Source organism: Heliangelus exortis, chromosome 7 (assembly GCF_036169615.1).
Source record: "Heliangelus exortis chromosome 7, bHelExo1.hap1, whole genome shotgun sequence".
Classification (NCBI taxonomy): domain Eukaryota; kingdom Metazoa; phylum Chordata; class Aves; order Apodiformes; family Trochilidae; genus Heliangelus; species Heliangelus exortis.
Window position 1 is genome coordinate 29,457,955 of NC_092428.1, and position 27,705 is coordinate 29,485,659.

General features: G+C 45.0%; 3 protein-coding genes across 6 annotated transcripts in view; 1 reads left to right on the plus strand and 2 right to left on the minus strand.

Moving 5' to 3' along the window:
- Positions 1-1,511: 1,511 nt before the first annotated feature.
- On the minus strand, positions 1,512-13,813 carry SFXN4 (sideroflexin 4). The gene is made up of 14 exons (XM_071749531.1): positions 13,671-13,813; positions 13,530-13,595; positions 11,316-11,390; positions 10,433-10,459; positions 10,269-10,323; positions 9,499-9,524; positions 7,856-7,906; positions 7,705-7,770; positions 7,513-7,581; positions 6,174-6,264; positions 4,615-4,730; positions 3,609-3,694; positions 3,209-3,323; positions 1,512-1,914 (listed from the first exon to the last, which is right to left on the minus strand). Exons 1-14 carry the CDS (start codon positions 13,734-13,736, stop codon positions 1,837-1,839), a joined length of 987 nt encoding a protein of 328 aa, XP_071605632.1. The 5' UTR covers positions 13,737-13,813; the 3' UTR covers positions 1,512-1,836.
- A 942-nt stretch (positions 13,814-14,755) lies between these two features.
- Positions 14,756-20,769, minus strand: PRDX3 (peroxiredoxin 3). The gene is made up of 7 exons (XM_071749545.1): positions 20,648-20,769; positions 20,501-20,567; positions 20,185-20,326; positions 19,175-19,310; positions 17,331-17,434; positions 16,079-16,244; positions 14,756-15,594 (listed from the first exon to the last, which is right to left on the minus strand). The coding sequence occupies exons 1-7, from the start codon at positions 20,681-20,683 to the stop codon at positions 15,541-15,543; spliced, it is 705 nt and encodes a 234-aa protein (XP_071605646.1). The 5' UTR covers positions 20,684-20,769; the 3' UTR covers positions 14,756-15,540.
- Positions 20,770-27,058: 6,289 nt separating this feature from the next.
- The window catches only part of GRK5 (G protein-coupled receptor kinase 5), a 167,033-nt gene continuing 166,386 nt past the window's right edge, over positions 27,059-27,705 (plus strand). For all 4 annotated transcript variants that reach the window (XR_011726875.1, XR_011726877.1, XR_011726876.1 and 1 more), the window contains exon 1: positions 27,059-27,341. Coding sequence is in view for 1 of the 4 variants with exons in the window: in XM_071749532.1 (XP_071605633.1) it covers positions 27,290-27,341 (52 nt within the window). In the remaining 3 variants the exon portion in view is untranslated. The remainder of the gene's footprint in view (positions 27,342-27,705) is intronic.

Below are 27,705 nucleotides of genomic sequence, written 5' to 3' on the forward strand. Positions count from 1 at the left end.
CGTCTTTCCTTGTCTGACCCTCCTGCAGTAACTTCTTAGAGGAATGCTCCAAAAAGGCAGAACTGCCCCTAGAAGCTAAACTCAAGCTTCCTGTTTTTGTTCTGTGCCAAAAGCATAACAGGAACTGTTCTCCTGCAGGAGACCAGGCCTGTTGTTTTTCCTTACTTTGCTCTATGCTGCTGTCTTCCTGTCAGGATGGAGAAGGTTGGGAAACTATTGGTTCCCTCCCACAGTGAGGAAAAAAAAAAATCCAATCCTCCCAGCAACAGGGACCTGTGTACTGTGCTCCAAGGAAGTGAAGTTATGGCAGACTTTGGAGGCTGTACTTGTAATAACCACTTTCACATTATTTGGTGCAGATTTATCCTTGCCACACACAGCCTTAGCAAATGTCATCAGTGACCTTAGAGCCATCTTTCCTATCACCCCTCATCTGTCCTCATCACAGCCACAGGGTCTTCAGCCATGCTTGTGGAGCTGCTTTCTACCTTGTTCCCTCAGGAAGAGGCCTGATCTTCATTTGGTGGCAGATCAGCAAACCACATGAAAGGAGCTGTACTGGGCCAGACTAAAGATCTATTCAGCCAAATGTCACATCCCAGTGGCCACCCAAATGCAAACATGAAAATGGGAGCAGGCAGATAAGCTCTTGCCCTCTTCCACTCCCCAGCAGTATGGAGCTTCTGAGCTTTTTCTTTGCTGGAATTCCCATGAATTTGTTATCCTTGATTCCCTTTTGGAAACATCAATTTTCCCTGTGAATTCAGGTCAGCTTTTAGTATCTGTAATGCCCTTTGGTAAGAACTTCAAAGTTCAGTGATGTGTTGAGCAATCTGTTGCTATCCCTAATTCCACTCCTAGTGTTAGCAGTCAGCTCACAGCCCAGCCATGGAGCTGGACTGTCCCCTCTGCCAAGCTCATTACTTTTTGGTATTTCACTTGTTTTTCTATCCAGTGTTGTAAGCTCTGCAGCTCTTAACAGATAGCCCTGGTCCCCTGGATAACTTCACACCATCAGAAAAATTTATCATTGCACTGATCAACAGGCTGACTCTTATGCCACATCTCAAAAGAAAAGCTTTTTTTTTTGTCTGGATAAACACCACCAACCTGCTTAAGTGGGGGGTTCCATGTAGGTCCCCCTGAAGATCAGAAAGGCACAGGATTTCTCAGTGGCTCCAGTGTCAAAAAATAAAGGTCCTAAAGCTAAAGAGGCCTCACAATTCCTTCAAGGGTGTCGAGAAAGCCAGGAATCACTTTGTAGCAAATTCTGACACTCATTTCTTGAGCATTTCTTAAAACAACTGAATTGAACAAATGTTACATTGCCATCACTTTAATGGCTCGCTGGCTCATCCTTGAAATGAGTGGTATTAACTACACTTACAAACTGCTCTGAGAAGAACCAGCCTGCCTTAACCCAAAGTAATTCTATTGCTAATACCCTCACCAGCTGTGTTCCTGGAAAGCATCATGCCAAAAGCTGCAGCAGCAAGAGTAGCAGCACAAACTTTTGTGTTCAGTACTCTTTTAATTAAGAAATCAATCACCCAAGGAAGCATAGAGAACACAGGGTGTGACAACTGCTGTGTCACAGTGCTTTCTGCTACAAATATCATTATCACAGCATTAAATGTAGTATCTGCCTGTGGGCTGGGCCCTGCAAAATCATTTTGCAAAGCCTCTCTCTTCACAAACCACCCCATTGCACACCAGATCTGCTACCTGTGCTACCAGGAGGTCAGGATTCTGTCAGCCATGTGTGCCACCTGGAGTTGTTGCTGCACTCAGAATTGTCTTCAACCAGAGCACACATCTGTATATGAAAGCCAGCCTCTAAAATCCCCTGTTGTAGAATAACTCTGGTTCCTCTGTAGCTGACAGGATTTCCTGTTCAAGGTCTGCTCGTTTTATCTGAAAGGCATAGAAAAAGGGAATCAACACCACCATGTCCTGGTAAGTATACATTAAACCCTCTTTACTGCATGGAACTTTGCCCAAATTGAAGCAAGACTGTGTGGGATTTGAGGTTCTTTGTTTATTTTGCTTTGGGGCTTTTTTTTTTTTTTTTTGCATGTGTTCTGATGAACACACATAAATGAATTAAATATGTTTTATTTAAACTTAGAAGTACTCCTGAGAGCTAAACAGAGCATTAGTGACATTGCCTCCATTCCCTAGATTTTGGGTGACTCACCCCAGGAGAAATTCTGCTGTGGCCTGAGCAATTGGGAGGCCCAAAGGGAACCAACCAGCCAATCAGCATCTAAATTCTCACAGCTCCCTTCATTTATGTTCAGGTAATATCTTATTTTCAGGTAATCTCTTATATTCTCTCTCACCTGGCCTCTTCTCCAAAGCCCAAAGTTCAAGGGCTACTTCCTCCATTCAAAACCTGCCAGAAATGCCTGTTTTCCCAGGGTGTTGTAGAATGTTAGAGAGGATTGGAGAATGTTGGAGAATATTCCTGAATATTCTCGAAGAGATAGGAGGTGTGACCCCTTTATTGTGCCCAACCCCATGTTTAGGGGGCCAATTAGATCGGCCCATACTCCGGTGCTACCTGCACCAGGGATTCGCTGTGCTACAGGTAAACACACTGGGTGTCCAATAAAAAGTTATGTTGTTATATGGTGGCGGGGGTGTGGTCACAGAAGCACTATATAAGCAAAAGTTGCTGCACAATAAACCAGAAGTTCGTTTATCAACCACATTGGTTGCACGCATTTCCTTTGCCGCTCCCGCACCAGGGAAAGGAAACTTTCACAGTTCAGTACAGCAGGGTGAAGAGATGTTACATGTGAGTTGGTTTACCTCTCCCACTAGCTCATGAAAGAAAAAATTCTGATCTACATCCTTCCTGTCTTCAACAGTACTGAAAACAGTGCTAGAAGAGCCTTGGTTTTAATCTTTAGGACAGCTCTCCTGACCTTGCTTGCTTCAGAGTGTTGTGAAAATCTGATAAACCAACACCAAAAAACAAATATAAATAACAGACAATGTAACTTAGACTTAGAAAATCCTCTAAGCTGCTGCCTAATACATGGGTGTTCACAAGCAGCCCTTCTTCTGCCCCATTTTAGATGCACAACCATGTTAATCCTATTGATTTTTTTTTCCTGTGTGGTGTTAAGACTGCTGGGCATAGTTCTTGAGTAACTATTTAATATAATAATAATTGTAAGTCAACTCCTGTGAAAGGCCTTACCTCCCCACACTGTGGGAACATGCTGAGTGATACTGGTAGCATCCCTGCTAGTACTGATGTCATCATAAGCATTCTCACTGAAGCCAAAGCACGTGGAGTTTTGGCAAAGTTTGTTCTGTTAAAGACATGGAAAAGGTAAGTAAGGTCAGTTTGGGTTTGGAAAATAATCTGACAGTGAAAAATCCTCACAGTTTAACACAACCTCCTGCAAATCCTCTATCTTTGTGGACATAACTGGATTCGTTTCCTTTGGATAATTTCCTTCTACCCAGATAATAACTCCCATCAAAGCAAGGAACACCACAAACCCAAGAAAAAATTGGCAAGTGGTTAAGAACCAGACTGAAAACCAGAACACAAACAGACCATGCACTCCCAGCCCTTTTGCAGCCCCTCCTACCTTTGCACAAAGTGTGTGAGCACAGGTGGCAGGAAGAGTGTTGTCCCAAACAAGACTGCCCTGGACAATGCTGTTTCTTTGACAGCCTCCAGGGAGAGAGAAAAACAAACACTGTTAAAGCTTCCACTGCCTCTGTGAGCACCTTTTTGTCTGATACTGTGGAGTTTCAAGCAACAGGTAAATGAGGGTAAAAGTATATTTGAGGTAATGAGGTTAAAATATATTTGTAGCTAAGAAACAGCTTAAAAAAGAGTTGAAACTACTGATGTCATATTCAGTTTTCCTACCATGATAATATTTTTGCTGAGACTTGCTTGTTTTCTTTTTAACTTGTGCTGAACTTCTTCCAAATGGTTGCACCTTCTGGACATCCTAACCATCCTGTGTCAAATCTGAAGCTCTCTCTCCAGCTGCCCACAAATCTTTATGTTCATCTACCTATTTTCCTCCTCTCTGGATAGCAGTGTAGAAAGAGGATCATTAATAGGATGTAAAATATGACTCCTTGCTCTAATTCCTGCACCAGGCTCTACAGTGGATGTTGATGAGCAGGGCATGGAGCAAATAGAGAGTCAGCTTGGTCAGTAACTGGAGCCCAAGGATAAAATGCACGAGCATGCAGCAAGTCATCTCATTACCCTTTGGAAGGCCTTTAAGTAATATTTCTGCTATAGGAAGTGTTTGGGAGATGTTCAATACAGGGCTTTTCTCTCAGGTGTTCCTTCAGAAGAAGGTTCAAGAGTCTTATCTCCTTCTAAGGTGGCCAGGGAAACAGAAAAGCCAGTGCTAGTGTCTCTAGCACTCAGCTCTGGGACTCAAGTGTATTGGTCTGGGGAGGCTGCCAACCCTTTAAGTTGTGGAACCTGGTCCCAGAGACCCAGTCCAAGCCTACCCAAAGACTCAGCACACCATCTGGGATTCCTCATTTCAAGATATCCAACTCTATCTACTCTCAGCATCCCACTCAGCTCTTAGCAGGGAATGAAATCCAAGTCAAGTTGCCTACCTTCTCACCAGCCTTTTGTGACACTCCTACAACCTTGCCATTCCTGTCCATCACTTCAATTCCATTCTCAAACTCTGGGATTCTCACCACTGCCACAGTAAAAGCACTCATCAGGCCTGCAGGGTTAAAGAAGTTTTTGCTTTAAAAGATCCAAATGGAGTCTCTCAATAGTAACATTAATAATTCTGTGCATTCTGCAGTTCCAATTCAACAGTTCACAACTGAATGACCATGCAGCTTAAGAAGAAACTGGCCCATAATGATCTACTTGTAATCTTAATCTTTGTTTCAGAAGCCTGACAAAGATTTTTAAGACCCAAATCCTAGAAGGTGCTTTATCATTACAGACTCAGAGCTCTCAATCACTGCCATCTAGCTCAAAACATGAGGAATTTGTTCTTAAGGGGAGAGATGTGTGTTGTGGATAGGTTTCGTACTAGTTAGTGCAGAAGAAAAGACCCTGAAGGGAACAGGAAAGGTTCCAGAGGAACATTGGCACTAATATTGCATTATGGCATTTGCTTGCCCAGCTGTCTGTCTGTCACAAGTGGCAGTGCTTCAGCTGGACCCTAGATGAGAATGATTCAGTCTCTTCCAGACCCAGCTTTACATGAAAACATCCATCCCACAGTCAGTCACTGAAAACACAAGTCTGAACCACAGGCTCCCATGAGGGTCACATTAAATGGGAGTCAGTAATCCAGCTTGTTTTCTCCTTTCTCTTTTCTAGACTAAGGTACAGGCATAACAACACATAGTTGGGCAAACTGACTGTGCTTGAAACAGCAGATTTCCTTTTTTATTACTTTTTGGCAGGGCTGTTCAACAAAGACACCAGTGTGACAGATGCCACCTTTCAAATACGGGATTTATGTTAATCAGTTACCGTCAGGTTTCTCTCTACATTTAATAAAGCACATTTTGACATCTGCTCCAAGGAAAAGTCAGAAAGCTCTGATGCAGATCCTTGGAAAGATCTGGGAAGCCATCTCACATAACTTGGAAGAAATGAGATGGTGTGTTTTAACTTTACCAGTTTCCCTCTAGAAAAGGCCAATATTTTTTTTTCAGTGGTACTAAAGAAACAGTTAATGACATCAAACAGTTTAACTTGTCCTGGTGCTACTTCACCATGTCAGTAGGGCTGTTCCAGTAATGACCTGAGTCCTATTAACTTGAAAGGGTAACAATTTTCTGTTGCAAGAACTCACTTTCCACACTGTCAGATGTGCCCTCCTGATAGTTTCAGGTATAATGTCCAAACCAAAGAAAAATGCCAGCTGTACCCCTGGGTATTTTTGGAGAAAGAGTTGCCTGTCATGCATACAAAGGTCAGAATAGTACTCTGCAGCTTCAAAACTAAAAAACAGCAGGCACCAAATCAAGGTCAGCTCCAGTGATCAGTGAATGTAATCACACAAAGAGAGTACCCAGCAAAAAGAGTCAGAGAAGAAGGTTGGGGAACTGTCAGAACACATTTGTGCTAGGGCAAAAAAATTCTGCAGTCAGAAGAGGGCAGCAAATGGCCCTCAGAGCAGCTGCAGTTCCTTTATACTCACCAAAAAGAGGAGCAGGTAGAATTTGTTTGACCAGGAGCTGCAGGAGTGGATTGTTCACTGCATAGCGATTCATAAAGGCAACAGGAAGAGCCTAAAGCATTGGGAGGAAACAGGCACCTTCTATTAAAACAAAATGTGCTGTGTTTCACTAAGTGCAACAGCTTAGGAAAACAAGTATTTGATACATAGTTACCATCTATAAAAATAAACAAATGCCTTGATTTAACATTCCAACAAAATACACAGGTTCTCTAGTTAACCCTCTTTTAGATAAAAATACAAAATACTGTGATAAAAAAAAATTAAACATTATTATGTATAGGACAATAGGAGTATGAATACAAAGACAGAAGAAGGAAAACAATTACCTTTGGCTAATATTCCCTGGGCATCTGTCCAACTGCTTTGTGACACTCTCTCCCTCAAACAGGACACGTGGTACACTTGTGCATTTATTTCTGATTCTCTGCACCTTCTATATGACTTTAATACACTTGCAGGAAGTTTAATTTAGGAAAAAATGGCCAGGACACTAGCCAGTGCCCTGAGTCTCCCTTGGAGGACAAGGGAAGAACTCCCACAATCACCCATGAGCTGTTTCCTCACCCCTCTGTAAATCCTGAGCACTGCTGGCCTGACTGCTTAGCCTAGTGCACAGAGGTGAAAACCCACCTAACAAAAGCAGAAAAAGCCATTATTTTTCTTATAAGAAGGCTTATAAAATGACTGTTTAGTCTGGAGAGTGAAGAAATGCATTCTAGAGGCACCTACACTTGTAATGAGTGTCATGAGGACACCAGTGCTCATTCTGATTGTAGCAAATCGAAAACTCCAAATTCCTGTTCCAGCACAGAGCTGGGCAGCCCTCAGCTACCTGCTACTCCTGGAAGGTGATTTAACCTGAATTCAGTGCAGCAGTTTCTTGGCTTTGATGCTCCTGAAATCTGAGCTAACAATCCAGTGCAGATGCCTAGAGATTTCACCACTTGTTTGGAGTGAGGCAAACCTCTTCCACAGCACCACATCAAAAAAATCAGTGATAGCAACCCAGCAAGTTATCCCATGTTTGTCAAACCAGGCCCATCCCTCTCACCACCTCTTTCCTAAGCTTGCAGAGTAATAAAAGGACAGAAGAGGAAGCATCAGAGAGAGCCAAGCAAGGTACTGGCTGACAGATGACCAGGAAAATTCTTATTCTCAGCAGGTCTGGAAGAAGACATCAGAGCAGAGCACTAAAGCTCAGTCCTGAAGGGTATCTGGCAGGGTGATTGGTTATCTCAGTGCCTCCTCTTTCTCTAACAGACCTTATCAGGAAAGCAATCATCAAGCAGATACATACACCAATACATGCTGCATAGGAGATGGCTCCCAAGCCACACAGGATCTGCTTTTGTTGAACTGAGTACTCCTAAGGAGGACAGAAGAAAACACCATATTAATTAAATACTACATTCATGATACATTTGTAAGTCATGTTCAAAATGGCCTTGTAGAATGAAGATGATTTAAAAAATAAAAGTTTGACACATACCTCAGCCTTTACAGTACCATTTCCATTGAAGAGGGTGAATGCTGTGGTGTATGTGTGAAACACAAACTGCAGAAAGGAGAGATCATAAACAAAAATTAATTTGGGACTGAGACCAGAAAACTTGTAAATGTAGAAAAAAAGAGGCAATTACCTGACAAAAAAATGTTTGCTTTGCCTGGAGCTGAAGTGATGAAGCAATAACCTAAGGAGAAAACCCCACAAGAAAATTAAGACTGATGAAGTTTTTGGTGCAAGAGCACCAAGATAACTGCTGTGTGACTGTTTGCAGCACTATCAGAGGTTCCAGAGGGCACCCAAAGCCATTTGTGTTGGTTCTAGGCTAAGACAGTTCCTTGCCACAGATGTGACACATTCACTTTTTCTATCCAATAGGAAAACCAGAAACATGGTGATTAAAACAACTCGTGCTGGAATATTTGAGCAAGAAGCTTTCTTACCCAAAATAAGAAAAGCATTTGTTCCTGTGAAGCTTAAGCAAATAAAATAACTAAGATAATAAAAAATTAATTGAAGAAGTGAATAAGAGCCAGATTGTTTTGACCAGTGGGGGTACAAATAGCGGATCTCACTCATCTAAGACCAAAGATCACCTTCCCAAGTTCAACTCCTTCTCCATACAGACAGTGAATAAAAAACTTCAGTTTTAATACACCACAGCCTTTCTTGAGGTCTGCCCTACTGTAGTGACATGAGGCAACCAGGTGCCAATAATTGCCAGGTAGTGGGCTTGACCTCGTGTTAAGCCCACCTGTGCCTAATTAGGGCAGCCCCTACTGCGCATGAGCAGGATTAGGGGGCCAATAAAAGCTCACACCTGGGTTAGCCAGGGGGCTGGTTTGGCCACCTTTGGAGCAGTAGTACTGATCCAGGCTAGTCAGAGCACCATTTGTGAGATTCTACTGGGACACCTGGTTGGACCTTGGAGCGCCGCATCCATAGAAGAGGTTCGTCTTGTGACACCCTACCAAGCTGAAGGTGGGGAGCACTCTCAAAGAACAGAGTCAACCAAGATAAGGCAAATATTGAATAAGAGCAGGATCAATTAAGTAATTTAATACTAGTAGACCAGCTACCTTTATTATTAATGCCAGTGCTGAATCTAAGCACATCTATAAAAAAAGCATTAAGCTGTAAATATCAAAAAGTATTTTAGTTAATTCTATTTATTCTATTATTCTATTCTATTAATTCTAATTAATTCTATTCCTGAATTTAACAGCCATCAAGATTTCCATTAGGCTTCCAGTAGTGCCATGTAAGCTCCTGCTGGAATCTTTCTATGGAATCTTTCTCAGAATATGTACTCCAAAAAGAAAGGCAAAAACATCTAAAGGAAGATGCATATAATTACAGCTCCAGATACCAGGGAATTTTTGAGCACTCTAACAAGAGTTTATTTTTTTTAGATTTTTGTAATTTCTTGACAACACCATTTCTAACTTGCAAATACACTATGTTTTTTCCCAGAAAAAAATTCTATTCTGGATCTGAAACACAGAACACAAGGCTCTGACTCCTTCCTACTGCAGTTCCAGTTTTTTTGAGGTTAAACAGGCCAAAGTCAAGCTTTGACCTTCATGCCCAGCCTCTGTGAATGCTGCTGAAGGAAGGTAGCTAACAGGGTGAGACCTCCCATAAATCAGATGGCTTTTCTAAAAACTTGTGCTGATAATACAACTAAGGAGCCTAAAACCTTTTATTCCCTCTCTCCAACCCCTGGCATTTGCAAAAGATAAGCCATGTGCTACAGCAGCATCTTTCATGATTACTCACCAGTGGAAGTGTTATGGGCAGGAAGGCTTTAAAAACAAAACAAAACAACAAAAAAAAATTTCAGTAAAAACTGCAGTGAGTCTGGATATCGAGCAGGAAATCTCCCAAATTTCCCCCACCTACTTTCAACTTAGAGTAAAACACTAGCCCACAAAAATCCCACCATCACCACAGACTCCAGTCCTAACCTCTGTCTCTCATTCCCAAGAGCATCTGGACACAGCTTACAGGCAAAATAAACCCTTGTGAACTCCACTCAGTGTGGCTACTCAGTTTTGGAAAGAAATTTTGGACAGAAATTGCTTCTCCCCTCTCTGCTCAACAGAAAGAGGTGGCAAACCAAGGCTGCCACAGCCTCAGTGGTTATGTAAGGGAATGAGAAAACAGCCTAAGCATGGTTATAGCTGATTAACAACCTGGGGGTCTAGGCGTCCACTTCAGGCAGATTTTCTCTGCCGCCACAGCAAGTAAATTCACACAGCAGCCAAGTCCCCTAAGTGGAAAATTAGCTTGTAGTAGCTTGCTTTATATGTGGAGGGAGTTGGGAACTCCTGTAGTGATAAGAAACTGATTGGTCAAATTATTTCTGCCTAGTTGAGCAGGTGAACTGAGGAGGAAACTCCTCAAGAGGACACTAGGAGTAAATAAATCTTCCAATACTTGTTTTGGGGTTTTTTTGTATGGAGAAGAGTGTCACTGCAGTGTCACAGTGGATGTTTTTTCTGACCTATTCCCCTTCAGTCACATCCACGAAACTTCTCCCCGTTTACCTGGAGGCCTTAACAAAACAGGAATTATCTTGTTTGTATCAGGGTGGACACTGGACTTCAAAGGGAAAAAATAAAAAAGGAAGAAAAAAAAGCAAATTAGACCCTCTTTGCCATACTTGAATAAGAAAGGAAAGAAAAGGCTTCTGGATATTTTGTAAACTTACCAGGCTTAGCAGGAATGCTTGTTTTGTCTAAACAATTTAAAAATTAGGTTAGTAGTCAAGTTTAAGAAGAGACTGGGTAAATCTTCTATATGTCTATATATCTTCTATATATATTATTCCAATAATTTACTTTTATACAGAATTATTTTTTTCCTAAAATTCCTCTCCATATTCTCCTTGTTGAACATAACTTACTCATATCCCACATGCTGTGTAACAATGAAAAACATTGAAAAAAACAATGCTTAAATCTTGCTAAAAGCCCAAACACTTATTTTAAGGCTTTAGCTCTTCTGGAACCACAGAAGTCTTTCATTCTCCTTTCAGATTATTTTTCAGATATTTCTTTCAGAAGATACTAAATGCTGCATGGGAAGAGTCAAGCCCAGAGTGAATCAAATGAAAAATCAAATGAAGCAAGGGCTCAGCACTGCTTGCCAGCAATTCCAGGAGCAGATTTCCCACCCAAGTGCTGCCACTGCTGATTTTGTGAGGTATGGAACCAAACCAACCTGCCCTTTCTATGATAATGCAACACCAAAGATTCAAAATGAGCTCAGTAAGCATTTCACATGTTTATCACCTCTCTAGATCACCCCGGCTCTGAGCAGACAAGTTTAAAGTGATGATTCCTAGCAGAGGAGAGCATCTTTTAAACTCAGCAGTACCTAACCTTCAGGATGTTTATACTGCAATTTGGCATCAGTAGTAACCAAAGAAATGCCTCCCAGACTTGGAAAAATCTCTGCAGCAATGAGTTTTTCATCTGTTATCCCTTGTAGCTGAATCTCAGTATTGTGTCTGCTGGATCTTGCACTAATATCAGGTATTCCAGTCATGGAAAAAAACACCTCTGTTTTCTACAAGTGCTGCTTCAAAATACCTGAGCATCTTGTATGGGTTCATTTAGTGTCTTCTCACTGTTTTGTATTAATAACCTGGTTCTTCTTATTTCCTCCTGTATTCAAAACAAATAAAACAGAAAAAAAAACCCCTCAGTTTTCAATATTCTAAATGCAATACATGAGATGTAAGATACATTAAGTAAAACCTAGAATGTTAAGCTAATGCACTTAACCTTCACCAAAGCAGTTCATAGAATCATAGAATTGGCTGGGTTGGAAGGGACCTCAGAGCTCATCAAGTCCAACCCTTGATCCACTCCCACTGCAGTTCCCAGCCCATGGCACTGAGTGCCACATCCAGGCTCTTTTGAAATATCTCCAGGGATGGAGAATCCACCCCTTCCCTGGGCAGCCCATTCCAATGGCTGATCACCCTCTCCAGAAAGAAATTCTTTCTAATGTCCAACCTAAACCTCCCCTGGCACAACTTGAGACCTCTTGTGCCCTCTTGTCTTGCTGAGAGTTGCCTGGGAAAAGAGCCCAACCCCCCCCCTGGCTCCAACCTCCTTTCAGGGAGTTGTAGAGAGTGATGAGGTCTCCCCTGAGCCTCCTCTTCTCCAGCCTGAACACCCCCAGCTCCCTCAGCCCTTCCTCACAGGACTTGTGCTGGATCCCTTCACAGCCTCCTTGCTCTTCTCTGGACCTGCTCCAGCACCTCAATCTCCTTCCTGAGCTGAGGGGCCCAGAACTGGACACAGGACTCGAGGTGTGGCTTCACCAGTTAAGCAAGAACACACCTAAACACACAGCCAATTCACAGTCATAAAAAAAAATTTAGATAATTCAGGGCTCCTTGGTCCCTTTAAGTATCAGTGCCTCAACTCAGCACACAAATGCACCACAACTTTAAGCATATGAAAAACCTCACAGAAATCAGGAGTGTTATTGCTGCACTTTATCCACCTCTGCTGGCAAATTCCAAAATTTGCCACCAAAGCAACCACCTGATACCCCCACAGGGACCTAGAAGACAACTGAAAAATGTAATTCCAACTTTTAAAATTACCAGAAATGAGTCACAACATCACTAGATGGTCCTGCACATTCACAGATGTGTGATCAAGTTTCAGATTGTACACTTTCCTTTAAGCTTGGCTTAATCTTTTAATTATGGAAATAAAGTACACCTAGAATAAATCTGTAACTTCATGTAGTTATCCATAAAATAAATACTAGTTATCCAGTCTACATAAAATGCTGCCTCTTCTAGAAGAATTTATGAGATGATTTGACTTTTTCCCAACAGACACACCTCTATTTTCTAACACAAGGAGGCATAAACTAATCCCAAATCTCCAAAACCCTGAATGTATTCTAAAAATGTCTTCTTGGGGTTTATATGTATGTACATGTGTAATGTTCATTTACTAAATTATAATATTTGCAGATGTAAATATATGTAAAGATATTGATCCATGTAATACATGCACATATAGATAGACTGATAAACTGCAAGTGCCAAGGAAGTATCTCATGGACACACATTCTGGCAGTGTTCCTTTGCTTTAACAGAGCTTTCCCTTAAGAAAAATAAATAAAAAAAAAACCAACAAAAAATTCCTTTAACATGCTGACCAGCTCTCATGCCATGTGCTGTGTTTTTTTCTCTAACAAAGCTATACAGAAGTGGAACTACAGAAAAACACACTTTCCCCTGAAGTTTGCTGTCACGACAGGTCCTGAAATGTAGAAGCTCAGCTCAATGGTTGGTGATGTGCTGAGTATCACACTTTTAGCAAAAAACGCTAAAAATTGTAATAATCATTCCCGGCTACCAAAAGGCCCTGCAGAGCAGGGGTGTAGGGGAGGATTCCTTTCAGTGGAGCCACTTGGAGGAGAATCAAAAAAGCTCCAGGATGGGGGTGTGGATTGGCCAGCAGAGATTCTGGGGCTCAGCAAACCTCTCCCAGCTCCCAGCACCAGTGTCCCCACCACAAATCGTCACTGGATCAGCACTCCCAGCCCTGGGGCTCTTCTCTCTTTTCTCTCTGGGAGTTTCCTGACCCTAAATCGTCCCTAAAACAACCGCTGGCACAGCCACAGCCAGGGGCTGCCTGAGCCCCGGCACCCACCTCCCGTAGAGAGGGGTGGGGGGGGAGTGTCCCCTCCCCCCGATGCTGCCCGGGCCCTGGGGCACCTTCCCCTCCGGTCAGAGGTTAGGGAGGAGGAGGAGGCCGCAGCGCGGTACTCACGGAGGACTTGAGGAGCAGCAAGGGATCCAAGACGTCCGCCCAGAGAAGGAACCTCTGGAAAAAAGACTGAAGGAGAGGCGTTTGAGGGAGGAGTTTCGGAAAGAGGGTCGGTCCCTCCGGCTCCCTCCCCAAGCCCCTCACCTGCCCCTCCGACCGCCAGAACCGCAGGTTGGCGTCCATGGAGCCGGGCACCGGAAAACCGCCCATGGGGGGACGGTCCGGCTGCTGCAGGCTCCGCCCGGGCTCGGTACCGCCGCACCGGGTTCCCCCTGCCCGGCTGGCAATTGGGGTGGATCCCGGGCCGCCTTCCCGGAGCTGAGGGAAGGGAGGAAGGAAGGAGGCAGCGGGGAACGGGTGCACCCTGAGGGCAGGGCCCGGATGGTGGTGTGGAAAGGTCGGATTGTTTTCCCCCTTCCAGCAATTCCCCACGCGGGACACGTGGAGGCAGAGCCAGGGAGCAGGACAGCCCAGAACCCCCCCCCCCCGTGACCTCTCCGTGGGCTGAGAATGACTTAAAATTAAGAGAAAGAGACGGGCAGGTAGAAGCCAGGAGGTGTCACGGAGTTGCCACCAGCACTGGTGGAGCCTCCTTGGTCCTTACCGAGCTGCACGTATTGTAGGTCCCAGATTTTACTGGACAAACTCCATGGATCCCAAGGCATTACACAAAACAGAACAAAAAAAAAAAAGAAAAGGAAAAAAGAAAAGGAAAAAGAACAGAAAAAAGAACAGAAAAAGGAAAGAAAAAAAGAAAAAAAGAAAAAAGAACAGAAAAAAAGAAAAGAGGAACAAAGGGAGGGGAAGAGAAAAAAAGAAAACAAGAAAAGGAAAAGAAAAAAAAAAAAGATTAAAAAAAAAAAAAAAAAAAAATTCAAGTCCTGAAATCTGGAGCATCATCGGGTACCACACAACCTCAGGCTCCTGTTTGCATCCCTGAAAGCTGAGGACAACAGCAGCCACTTTCCCCAGGTGGTTCCCTCCTGCTCCTGTCTTCCAAGTCCTTTTCCCATGCTCAAAAGGCACAAAAAAATGCAAAGCTGTTGGGTATTTAGGGATTTATCCAGCCCGGAGTGCCAGGGGTGCACACTCAGAGGCAGGGCCAGCTCTTGGGAGCAAAGGTACAGACAGGAGTTTCTAAGGCAATGCAATTCACCCAACTTCTTCAAAAACAGAGAAACAGGAATCTTTGGGGATAAAGGGATAGAAAAGTGAAACAACACACCTGCTGCTGGTCAAGAGCAAGATTTATTACAGCTCTAGAGAAATGCCACGTTGTTTTCAACCAGTACATTTCACCTTTTGAAGTTTTTTTGACAGATTCAAGGCAAAGAGCAATGATTTAAATGACTGAAGATTGGCATTAAGCTCCAGTAAGTACACTACTGGGGTTCAGGTTTTTACCCTCTCCCACATGGAATGGAATTTCTTCATGCTTATTAATGCTCCTGATTAGCTGCACTGCATCTTTAACCATATGCAGGATTAAGATGGCACATGCTTACATTCATTTCAAGTTATAGTGCATTTACACAGGAAAAAAAAAAAGGATCTTTCTTCCTTAATTTTTTACTTCTTACATTCATCTTTTCCTCTGCAAAATTAATGGAAAGCAAACATGTATTGAAAGTCTATTTTCTGCATTGTACCCATTGTTTTCAAACTCTTTACAGAATTTTTCATGAAAGAAAAGAAAATGAAATGCTGGAGACTTTCTGGTCAAAAACTATTTAAGAGGAAAAACCTAGAATACAACTGTATTTTATGTACTTGTCATGTTCAGGAAGAAAACTCATGAAACAGAATTTGCAAAAGAGGGGGGGGAAAGCCTTAGATTTTACACTTCTTTTTAAAACAGGACAAGGACCTCAGTAAATATTTCAACATTTATTTTCTTTTTAAAGCATCATAAAATAACCTTTATTATTATTATTATTCTTTTCATAATCACAGCTGCTTTCCTAATGTCTTCATGTGCGTGGCAACTACGAGTTTTGTCCACATATTTGAGTGTTCATGTGTGCACTTTCTCAAAATATTCTTTAGAACCTTCTGGGCTTGGTTTGATCTGTCAAGAAAAGGAAGTTTAGTTATATGCTACAACTAAGATAAAACATTTACAGGTTTGAGACTTTATCAAAGAAAATCCATGCATACTTCATAAAAACAATAGGTTATTGCTGGGTTTTGTACCTGGTTCAAAGCCTAAATGATGTACAAGCTCCTACTTGCAAATTTTAGGTATATAACACATTTTTCCTGCTCAATAGCAAGCAGGGCATTAAATAAGGAAAAAAACTGAAGACAGCTGGTGGAGAATGCAAGTCAAATTTAGAGTTTTAAATACAATTTGTGTCTTCTACAAGAAAATCAGTGACCCTCTTCACAGAACCCACACATTTAGCATCATCCAACTAGGACAGAACTGAAAAAAGTCCCGATTTCAGCAAGAGGCACAGCCTGAAGTCCAGCACCTCGTGTGAAACTGGTTCTCAGCCCTTCAGACATGCCCCTGGCTATATTTAGAAAAGTGATATTTAGCAGACACTTACTGTAGGGGAGTCTGGAGTCCAGTTTGCTGGGCAAACCTCTCCATGTGTTTCCACAAACTGGAATGCTTTCACCAGGCGCAGGGTCTCTTCCACGCTGCGACCCACGGGGAGGTCGTTGACACTCAGGTGCTTGATGATCCCATTGGGGTCAATGATGAAGAGACCCCTGGAATTGAACAAGGATTTGGGGAATGCAAATCCCACCCCAAAACCAAACAGCAGAAAGGGGGTGAGTGGTATCAGCAAGGCAGTAATTTTTAGGTGCCCTTTTCAGAGTTAGGAGGAGCGAAAATGCTGAGTTTGGGTTTGGGGAGTTTGCTACTGAAGTGATCAAATGCCAAAGTCACCTGGGATGGTATTGGGAAATCACAAAATATGCATAAAGACTCTTAAATTGAGACAGATGTGTAACTAAGATAGAACTTTTATTTCTACCTATATATCAAAGCTGGTAGCTGGCAGCCTTCCCCTGTTCTTTTTATATGAAAATCCAAAAGGTCCTGAGTGAAGAGTTCTTCATGCATTAAGCTACTAAATTAAATCCTATTAAATCCTTGCACATAAACATTTGTGAAAAACAAAGTCCCAGTCTTACTATACTCATTAACTTGTCAACAAATAAATGCCAGTTCCTGATCCAAAGAGATCAAGAACTAAAGGTATCCAGAAGATTCCCAATTAAATGGATCTCAAGGACCACTATTTGCTTTCATTAATTATTCCCATGGTGGAGAGAGAAATGTCAATTTTTTAATTCTAGGTAATTATGGGATTGACTGTAGTGGCCTCGGGGATTACTACTTTAGAAACATCTCACACAAAAGGTAAGACAGTCTCTTCTCCCTTCAGAAGGAAGAAAAAAAAAAAAAAACAATAAAAGGGACAGACCTCAACTGCAAAAAATATGAAAAGGTTTTCTATCCTACTGTTGTTTTTTTTTTAGTGGAAGGGATTTCCCCCACTCACTCAGAACAAGAGCTGCCTTTCCCCTGCATGTGTTTAGAGAGGCTTGGAGAAACTTACAGCTTACTGCCCATAATAAATAATGCTCATGTCCCCTTCTCCTGGGGGAGAGGGTTACTGCCCATAATAAATAATGCTCATGTCCCCTTCTCCTGGGGTAGGACTCCAGCAGAAATTCTGCAGAAAAAGTGACACCTCCCAGTGCATTTTTCCCTGCAGGGGGAGACAGGATGGCCCATGGCTTAGACCGAGTTGTGTTATTACAGAGCTACTGACAATTACCCATTACCTGAGTGCTATGCCAGGTCCTTCTAGCAGCACACCATAGTCACGGGAGATCTGTTTTGTGAGGTCTGACAGAACTGGAATATTCATTTTGCCCAAACCACCACTCTAGAAGAAAGAGCAAGGTTCCATTTTTTAAGGATTATCCTTCTTCAATGCTCTTGAAGGCAAACTGACAACAAAACACACTCATGCTATTGGCTTCATGGAAGGAACCACTGAGGGGATGTGTAGGGGTTTTATTGTTGGGTTGGGTTGGTTTTGGTTTGTTTTTTCCATAGTCAGGAACATTTGGTTTCTTTGGAACAGGGGCACTTCTTTTGCACTGAGCATTTTAGAGCTCCTTATTTTGGTGGCAAAAGGCTACCTATGACAACAGTCATAAAATTTCAGAAAGAAATCCCTTGTACCCTGTTCAGGAGCTTTGAAAACAAAAAATTTTAGTGTTCAACATTAAAGAAGATGGACATGGTGAGGAGGGAAGGAAGAAAGAAAGGAAGGAGAGAAGGCAGGCAGGAAGAAAGGAAAACCAGACCTGTGTAATAGGATCAGACAAAACACATGGCATCTAACAGCCCCACTGGGTATATCAGCATTCTCATACTTTCTCTATGTAGTGCATGTACTTTTTTTTCCTCCCCCAAATCAACTTCAATATTCTTTGGAGTCAACCAGGACTTCGTTTAGTTTTGCAACATACTGGAGCTGCAGAGAGATAAGCTCTCTATCCTTGAAACAAGCCTGGAGTTTGTTAGCTTTTCTATTCCTGTCCTCATCAGTGAATTGTTGTGTAACCTCAGTCACTCAGCCCCTGATCCTGCAAATGCTTGTCTGCAACAGAGCTCTCCTATGCAGAGCTTTGAACTCAGATGTCAGAGAAACCAAAGTCTTTTCTTCTCTGGGTGTCAGTTTCCCATCTGCACCACCACAGAATTCTTTCCACTCTTTGCAGGGTGTTTTGCTACACTGAGCAGTGCCTGACTGGTGTGTGCTGCACAGCTTTTGTAAATTGAATTCACGTTTTAGAGGTTTGTACAAAGCATGCAGAAAATGAAACGCTCTCAATAAGCTCAGCCAAGCCACATTACATCTAGAAAACTCTCCTCCCTCCCTGGAGGCACCCGGAGGCACCCCAGCCTGTGGCCACAACTGCAAACTACACACAGCCACATGGGTTGTGACTGATGGCACAGGAGCTCCTGCACCTTCCTCTGCCTCTTCAGTTTCTCTACAGCCAACCAAACCTGTGGGGTGATTTGTGTGATCAAAGTGGGCGTTTTTGTACACCCCTGAAAAAGCCCCTCTCTGGTAAAAGTCTGTCTTTATGGCTTGCTTTCCCTGAAGCAAGCCAAGGACCTCGTCTCTTTGTACTGCAGAATTGGAAGCATTTCAACAAATGAGAGTTAATAACACAAGGGCTCCAATACCCTCCTTGTTCTGCTGCTTCTTCTCTGCAGCCACCACTGTTAGGAACTGGTTACCAATCCTGACTAAAGAGCTGCTGCTCATTTTCTGTGAGGGTGCACACAGCAGCTGTAACAAGCAGGTTAGGACACATGTACACTGAGATTTTATCCCTCCAGATAAACATGTAAGGATGGGATATAACCAACAAGACTCCTGACAGCAAAACATAGATAGAAAAAAAACAATTAAGGAAAAGACCAAGAAAACAAAGATTGGGGTCAGAATTATGTCATGAAATGTAGAAGTTAAACACTTGACTTATCACTTCAGCAATCTATGGAAATCAGTGTTTGCACAATTGTTTATTCAATTCTTCTTCTCAGGAGCTCATTTCTCAAAATAAAACCAGAGAAAAACCCCAAACAGACACCCAGTTCATACCTTTCGTGGTGTGTTTATCCAGGCCAGGTGACAAAAATGAGAATCCACAGAAACGGCCACAACTTCACAGTTTGCATCATGGAATTCATTTGCTTTGTTGCTGAAAGCCACAATTTCTGTGGGGCAGACAAAGGTGCTGGGTGGGAAGAGAGAGCATGCTGTAAGGATCAGCAATCTTTGCAGAGGAGTTTTTTTTAGAAGAGACTCTTAAAGTCTGTTTCTATGCACTAATGCAGCAGCACGTTTTCTTTAGCCTGATAATGTTAACCATGTTTCCTGCTCAAGGTTAGTTTCAGTCTGAACTGAAACTAACTTGGGTGGCACACTAGTTTTCAGCTCTCAGTTCTAGACAGGTTTTTTGTAGACAGAGAAGCTGTCTGTGCTAGACACTCTCTAGAGGTTTTTGGAAACTGTAACAGAAAGGACTGCAGGTTGCATTCACCCCCATGGGCACAATTACACTAAACTTCTGCAGAACTGCCCAGGATGCTCCTGATGAATCCAATATTCTGGACAGGCTCAGCCCTGCCTGTTCACCTTTTGCTTTGGAGCTGTGCAGCTGCAGTTCTGTTGGACCTACCATGAAAACCTGAGATGCAAGGCAGTGCCCTGGGATCTGCCAGGAAGAAGAACCACACTTGCAAGGCTGTGTCTACCTCCTGTAGTCCTGACAACTAAAAGATGCTCTCCAGCCCCCCCGGGTCCATTGCTTCAGCACACAGGGCCCGTTTGCCACCGGGTCTTATCAGTCAAGCTCTAGGAACACCCACAGCTGCCTCGGGAGACAAGCCCAGATCAGCCAAAACCTGATCAGGCTCTTCAGACACAGTGACCGGCAGCATTTGTGGTGACCTTCAGGCAGGGAGAGGGCCCCGGCTGAGAGGAGAGGAGGGAAGGAGAGAGAGGAAGGAGAGAGGAAGGAGAGAGGAAGGAGAGAGGAAGGAGAGAGGAAGGAGAGAGGAAGGAGAGAGGAAGGAAAAACAAAAAAAACCCCCACAACCCGCACTCACAAGTCCAGGGGGTAGAAGAAGAGGACCAAGTACTTCCCCTTGAAATCATCCAGGCTCAGTTCTTTGAACTCTCCGTTGACGACAGCCGTTCCCTTAAAAAACGGAGCGTGCTGGGTGACGGCTGGAGCAAACCGAGCGGAGCCTGCGGGGGAGGACACAAACACCGGGAGTTGCGGGATGTGCCGGCAAGGGCCGAGCTCTGGGACCGGGCCGGGCCAGGCCGGGCCGGACCGCCACCTCCCTCCCTCCTCCCCCGGCGCAGGCTCAGGGGGATTCCCGTCCGTCTGTCAGTCTGTCCGTCCCTTCCCGCACTTACCGAGGCTGAACTGTCGGCGGGCACAGGGCAGGGGCCGCTCCGTCAGCCTCCTCCCAACAGCGGGCACCTGCGGGGAGGGAAAGGGAGGGTGAGAGCGGCCCCCGGACCCGGTGCGGCCCCGGGAGCCGGGCAGGGTCAGTCACTCACCGCGCTCCGCAGGAACCTTCCCAGGGCGGCAGCCATGTTGAGCGGGCGGGCGGGAGGAGCTCAGCCCCGGCGGGGCGGGGAAGGACGGGGCAGCCCCGGGGCTCCTCCTCTTCCATCCTCCATTCTCCATCCCCCGGAGCCCGGCAGCGGGATGTGCCCGGGAGCGGGGCCGTGAGGCTCTTTGTGGGGCTCATGATGGGGATGGCTGCGGGATCCGGGTTAGGGATGTGCCGACAGACAGCAAATAGCTTGTGCTGGGAAACCTTCCCCATAGAAGCTTTTCAGATTCAGCCGTCCCTGCCATGGTTAAAAGCGTTCAGATTGTAGCTGTTTAACCATCCTGAAGTCATTACGGCTTAGGTCCTCCGGGCTGTGAGCTGATACAAAGTCATTTGGCTTCATTTCCCGCTGTGCTCAGCCGTGGAGCATCGTCCAGCTCAATGCTTGGACCATCCCTGGTCCGGCCCTAGGAAGAGTGGCTTGGGGTGTATAATAGCTATGCAGGAGATGGGAGAGTCATAAAAAACCCCATCCCAGGTCTCCTGTCTCCTCCCGGTGCAGAATGATGTACAGCTTGAGGACGGGAGCACACCTGATCCATCCCAACCTGTGTCCCTGAAGCTGGTGGCTTCAGGGGGTCTGCTGTCCCCAAGTTCTCACAACTCAAGCCAAAGGAGCTATCTGGAGTCAGTCGAGCAGTGGTTTCCTTTCTCAGCCTCTTTTTGTTAAGTATCTGATGGTGGGAGCAGGAGAGATCACCGAGGAGCTGCCAGCTGACTGCCCTGCTTTGTGTGCACAGCTTGGAGTACTGAAAATCAAACACTTGCTGAAACTCCAGCTTTTTTTCTAGCTTATTCTTGTCTGTTTCTTCATCATCTAAGGAACAAAACTGAGTTGAACCCCTGTTTCACTTCTGAGGTTTGGTAATTTCTGATTTAATAGTCATGTTAGTAAATCCCTACAGCCTCTAGCAAAGGGCAGAGCCCACCTTATGAGCTAGAGAGAATCCAATTTAGAGAGAATTTGTGAGGATAGTCAATTTCCTGAATAGCAGTGCAGAATGACACCTACACATTCACACCTGTCAGGCTGGCACAACCCCTCAAATGGAGAAATGTGCAGCAAACTCTGTCCCCTGGGATGGTTGGGCCACTGCAGTTCCCTTCCCTCAGCTGTGGGAGCTGCATTGTGGCAGCAAGAAAAGGGCTATTGCTAGGATTTCCTGAGGATGGTTGTCTCACCCACAGATGATTATTCACAATTTCTAAGCTGCTGTATTCTAAAACAATGTCCTTTCCCCCTCCCCGGAAAGTTTTATTTGTTTAAAACCCTTTGTTTAAATACTTGGCTTGCAGGGGGGGAAATATTGCTCATGCTTTGTTATGAAGGGAACATAATTCAGCTTCTCAGACTCTGGGCAAGAGCTTGAACTTCTGCCACTTAACAGAGGGCTTATTTCCCATTTTTCTTTTTATTGGGCATCCCTACAATTTGGAGATGGACCTCACCATTGCTAAAGCACACCTGACAAAAGAGTTGTTCCCTTTCCCTCAGCTCTGGCTCTGGCACAGGCTAGAGCACATGCTAAACCCAGTTCTTCTTGCCATCTGAAGCTCAAAATAAATCTACCAAGTGGTACCATATGTGCAACCTTCTCCAAATCATGGTGATTATCTGCTTTTCTGTCTCTCAGAGGGCTTTTCCTGATGGGACAGGCTCCAGTATATTGGGACTGAGGGAGTGCTGGGCCATACTGGTACAGAGTGAGCTCAGAAGTGTTCACATGGGAAGAATTAGAGTTTTTAAGCCTGATTCAGATTGAGACCTTTGAAGTTGGTGAAAAACTCCCCATGGATTTCAGCAGGCTTTAGGGAAAGGTTTGTATTGCTACAAGGTTGAGAGCAGTAGATAAGTCCCTTGAACAGATAGTGGGAGATGTAAAATTTATTTTTGGTAAGGATATTTATCTGCCTGCTCTCACTCTCTGCCTCTTTTTCCCTCTCTGGGAATAACAAAATATGCCTTTATGTGGAAAACTTTAGCCCTGTTGATAAAAAGTATTAAATAACACTTGTGTGTTGCTACCATAATTGTTCTATGAGAGGTTTTTAAAGAGCTCCTTGAAAAAACTTTATTATAAAAAAAAATATTGGTGAAAAGTTAGTGTTTGTCTCTAACTGATGAAATTCCAAGTCAGATACAATGCCGTAGGAAGCTGAATGGCAGATGCTGTGCAAAGTATGGGATGCTTCTCTGAAAGATGAAATCTGCTCCTCTCCTAGCAGGTTATTTTACTCCATGTGCTGAAACCCTGCACCAAATCCTTTGTCTCCTACCTTGAGGAAAAACAAGGTCTGGAAACGGGAAGAAACAACAGAGGCATAAACGTTTTTATCTAAACCAAAGCCCTGAGCATGGTTTAGCCAACACTGTGCATCACCCCCGGCTGCTGGTAGATGGCAGCCTCTGTCCTTAAGCCAAGGGCTCTGGAAAAGGTTGCAGCTGCCTGGAAGTGCTGCTCCCCGGCAGGCCAGCCCGCTCCCACCTGCTGATCCCGCATCCCATCTGGAGCCGAAAGAATTCGCCCGTTTGCAGGAATAAGTTGCAGAAGCAATTCCTGACACAACTCAGCTCGGAGCTCCTAGCGCACAGGCTTTATTCCTTGCATAGATTAGAAATACCATGGATTTGGGAGATAGCTGCTCTTGGGGTATGTTTCCAATTGATAAGTGCAGGGAAAAAGCCTTTTTGACAGCTGGCTCACTGCTGGGGGGGTGTCTTATAGTGATATTTCAAGCAGGCTGTACCGAGGCGGTTTTCTGGGGGGGGGGGGGGGAGTTGGGTTTTTTTTCCTGGTGATAGGGTAAAGCTGGGTGTGTTGGAGCTGTGTTTCTGGCTGGAGCTGAGGGAGCCCACCCTGGCTGTGACTCATCCCTGGCTGCTCCTGCTCTCATTACACCCATGCAGCTGAGCCTTGTACGGTGTCTGCCTCTCATTTGCAAACCTCTCTTTTCCCATCAAGGAAAGATGGCTGCCAGCCCTGCTCTACCCTGGTGTTCAGCACTCAGAAAGGGGTTTTTTTTGGGTTTGTTGGTTTTTTTTCCTGAATTACTTTGGGTGAAAATGTTTTATTTAAAAGCAGAGCAGCCTTAAGCACCTTCGAAAGCACATTTTGCAGGGTTTAACTGTATTTTGGTAGCCTTTTTTTTTTTTTTTTTTTTAACCATCCAAAATCAACTTCTTCTGCATATGATTCAGACTAAATGTTGCCTTTTCTCCCAGCAAGCACTGAATTGGGATCTTTAGGCCAACAAAAAAGACCTGTGTTCCTTCTCTCCCACCCTGGTTTTGGGTCCATGCTTGAACATTTCAGCAGCAGAGTTTACAGCAGTGAATAGAATAAGATAAGCAGGCAAACTGACTCACAGGTTTCCGATTTCTTTCTCCCTCACTCACAGAGAACCTGACTGATCCATTAAATGAGGTGTGGACACGCCTCGAAATGAAAGGACTGTGTTGTGTGTAGAGAAAATGGATATATGTTTTTTTCTAATTTTGTTGTTGTTTTTTTTTTTTTAACCAAGTGTTCCAGGTGACACAAAAATGAAGATGGTGGCAGCTATGAAGAAGTCATAAGGCAAGACTCTAAAACTTTCAGTAGGGTTTGAAAGACCAACTGATGGACTTAAACACAAGTAGGTCTGTCCAGTGGCACTTGCTCTGGCAGACCATGGGGAGCCAGATCCATGAAAGGGGCCATCCATCTATGGCCTGCAGTGAAGCAGATCCTTGTCATGTGTCAGTGGTACATTCAGGCTTAAAAAAACTGTAGCAGAAAAGAGAAATTCAGTGAGGACTAGTTATCTTGATTTTGTTTCTCAAAGTAGGGTGTTGTGCTAGCAAACAAACCTCTTTTCACGTCCCAGCACACTAGATTGACTCAGATTTATTGGAAGCAAGTCTTATTTTGTTAAAATACAGTAAGAACAGTTAAGAGAACCCACTCCATTGTTCTTACCAATAAAGGTGAAGCCAGAATGGCTGCTCTGCATGTAGATGTGTAACTAAGACAAATGTTATTGTGGAATCTCAGTAGTCTGGTGGCAGAGCTCAGCTTCCCACTCCCTGCACTCAGCCACATGTGACTGCTCCTGGTCCAATTCAATGCAAAGCCATCCATCTGAGTTGGAATAACCACTCTGACAGCAGCACAACACTCTGTTCAGTTGCTGCCCCTTGTTTCTGAAGGAACTGTGTAATTGTGCCCTTGGCTGCCAGGAACTTGAAGTGCTCCAGAGCTGGAGTGTTTGTGAACCCTAGGTAGCTTCCTGGGATTTGTGAACACCACATAGACCTGTTCTAACTCTTTTGAGAAATCAAGTTACCCTTTCAAGAACTAAATAAATGTTCACAAAGCATACAGAACAACACCATGGAGTCCCACAGGGTGACACTACAGATGATTCTGTGTGCCTACCCCTTGAGTATAGAGAGGGACACGTAGATATTGGATGAAAGAGGAGCAGTAGAGTCCTCAGGTTCATGTGCTGATTTCCAAGCTCAAATTAAGGTTGTCAAGATCCACCCTCTTTGTTTGGGCACCTGGATAAAAGTTGCACTGCAAACACAGGCAGTGCTCACTGTGGAGTCTCCCATGCGATTAAATCCCTCCTCACTGAACAGCCTTGGTCCTAAGATGTGGCAAGCACACCCTTATCCCAGTGCTGCCAGCAGAAGCTGAGTGAGTGCTCTTTCTGAGGCACATGTGGGGATTTTTCCTTTGGGGAGAGGGGCTGCTGGTAGCACTGAAAAGGTTGGGATGTAATAAAATGTACAACTGTGTCTTCCAGAATCGGCCATGTTGTGGTGCTGGTGCTGTCCTTGTGATGACCATTAGTGGGAGGCTGGGCAGGGATGTGAAGTGCACTTAAAACCCGAGTGTCATTTGCTCTGTTTACAAGCAAGCATCAGCCCTTGCACAGAAATGGCCAAACGGCAAGCAGGGCAGACACTCCTTAGGAACCTCATCTCTATGCTAAGGGCTCTGGTTTCCAGGAAGCACTTTTTCCCTGTAGGAATTATTTAATCACAGAAAAATCTTCCAGTACTTACTGATCCCACTGCTGCTATATAGAACTTGGCATTAAAAAGAAAGTAACCACAACATGGCACAGCTTTCAGAGGGTGAATAGTTTCTAAGTGGTAGGAGAGGAAGATTGCACACAGTGCCACCTGCTAGGCACAGTAACTTTCCAAGTTCTAACCTTTGATAATTAATCAGGTACAAAAGGCATTTGTTACAGACAATTTTCTCCTAATGCCCAAGAGATTATTCATTAAATGCATTTCTCATTTATTTCCCATGTTCAGAAACTATGTTCTAGGCAGCCTAAAAGCCCTGCTATTGCAAGTTATTTCTGCCCAGCTGTAGAAAGGGAAAAAAAAAAAGAAAAAAAAAAAAAAAAAAAAAGAAAAAAAGAATAAAACTAATGAAAGTAATGTCATGCACTTGTGAGAAGGTGCATGTTAATTTGATTTGCTTCACCTGGATTTAATCAGTGTAAATACGGATGGCGGAAGTGTTAGTGAGAGTAATGGGTCGGTTTTATTCCTCTTTGTTTGACGTGCTGAATCGATCTACTCTGTTGCCAGGAAAATCAGAATCATGCTGACGAGAGCATCTGTCCCATATAGACAGAAGAGAATTTATGTGGTAATATAACGCTTAAAATTCACAAACTTCCCACAGGTGGCTGATGTCTCACGCAACTACTTATCGGGAATAAAAAAACCCAAAAAAACGGTGTGGCAGAGAAGATGGGGTTCTCTCGGGGTCTTTTAAGATTCCCAGAAAGCCGAGAAACCCGGGGAGAGGGGCGCGAATGGCGTGAAGAAGACAGGCGGTTCCTGGGGGTGCTCCTTCAAGTCGGCTCTCCCAACCTCTGAGGCGGGGGGCGGGCAGGGCAGCTCCGAAACCCCGGGGCAGGGCAGGGGAGCCCCCAAAACCCCGCGGTATGGCAGGGGATCTCCGGGCCGGGCCGTGTCCGCCGCCGCGGGATGGCGCCCGGCACCAGGGCTGCACCACTCCGCTGCCGTCGGGGATAGGGGGGTTGAGGGGAGCGCGCATAGTCCCGCGCATCTCTCCGCGGCTTCTCTTCGGTCCGAAACACCCTCTCCGGCTCCTGCCGCCCGGGTCGCTCCGGTGTGCATCTTCCCCTGGGAGAGCGGTCGCTGCTCCTCCGCGGGGAAACTGCGCAGCGGCGGGGCTGGCGCCAGGTGCGGTGTGGCCGCTTTAGGACTACACGTCCCGGCGTGCCCGGCACCGCGGAGCCGGCTGCGGGGATGGCGCCTGCGCGGGGCTGCGGGGCTGCTCCGCGGTGCCACACCCCCGGGGGAGGGAGTCAGGAGCGCCCGAGCCCTCAAACCAGCGGGGAGCCCGCGGGGCGGAGGATGGAGTAGCGGGGAGGGGAGCTGATAGCGCGGGGAGCGCCGGCTCCGCCCGGAGGAGACGGCAGGCAGGGATCATGCACGGGGGGATAACGGGCTAGGGGCAGGAGGCGGGTGGTCGCCCGGAGACTCCGCACCTCGGGAGTGACGCCCTGCTGCAGTGCCGCTGCCAGCCTACGCTGCCCGAGCTCGTCAATGGAGCTGGAAAACATCGTTGCCAACACCGTCTTGCTGAAAGCTAGGGAAGGTGAGAGAGCTCTGGGAGGGGAGGGAGAGAGTGGGAAAGGGAGGGGGGCTGGAGCATCCTTGTCGCAGTCGCCCCTCCGCGGGGTGCGGGCACTGGCGGGGCTGCACGCCGGTCTCGCTGGTGGCGGCTTTTTTGGGTGCCATGTGGCCGAACCGGCGTCGGAAAGGGCTGGTTAGAGTCCCGGTGAAAAGGAAAATAGCGCTTTCCCCCCTCTGTGTTACGGAGGTTTGGGAAAGGAAGTGAATGAGATTGCCGAGATTACAATATTCACCCATCTCTTCCTTCCCCCTTCCCGCCCCCCTCCCCTCAAATCTGGTCCCACAGATTGTGCTGTTTCAGCGGCTATTGTTAAAGGTCAGCTGCA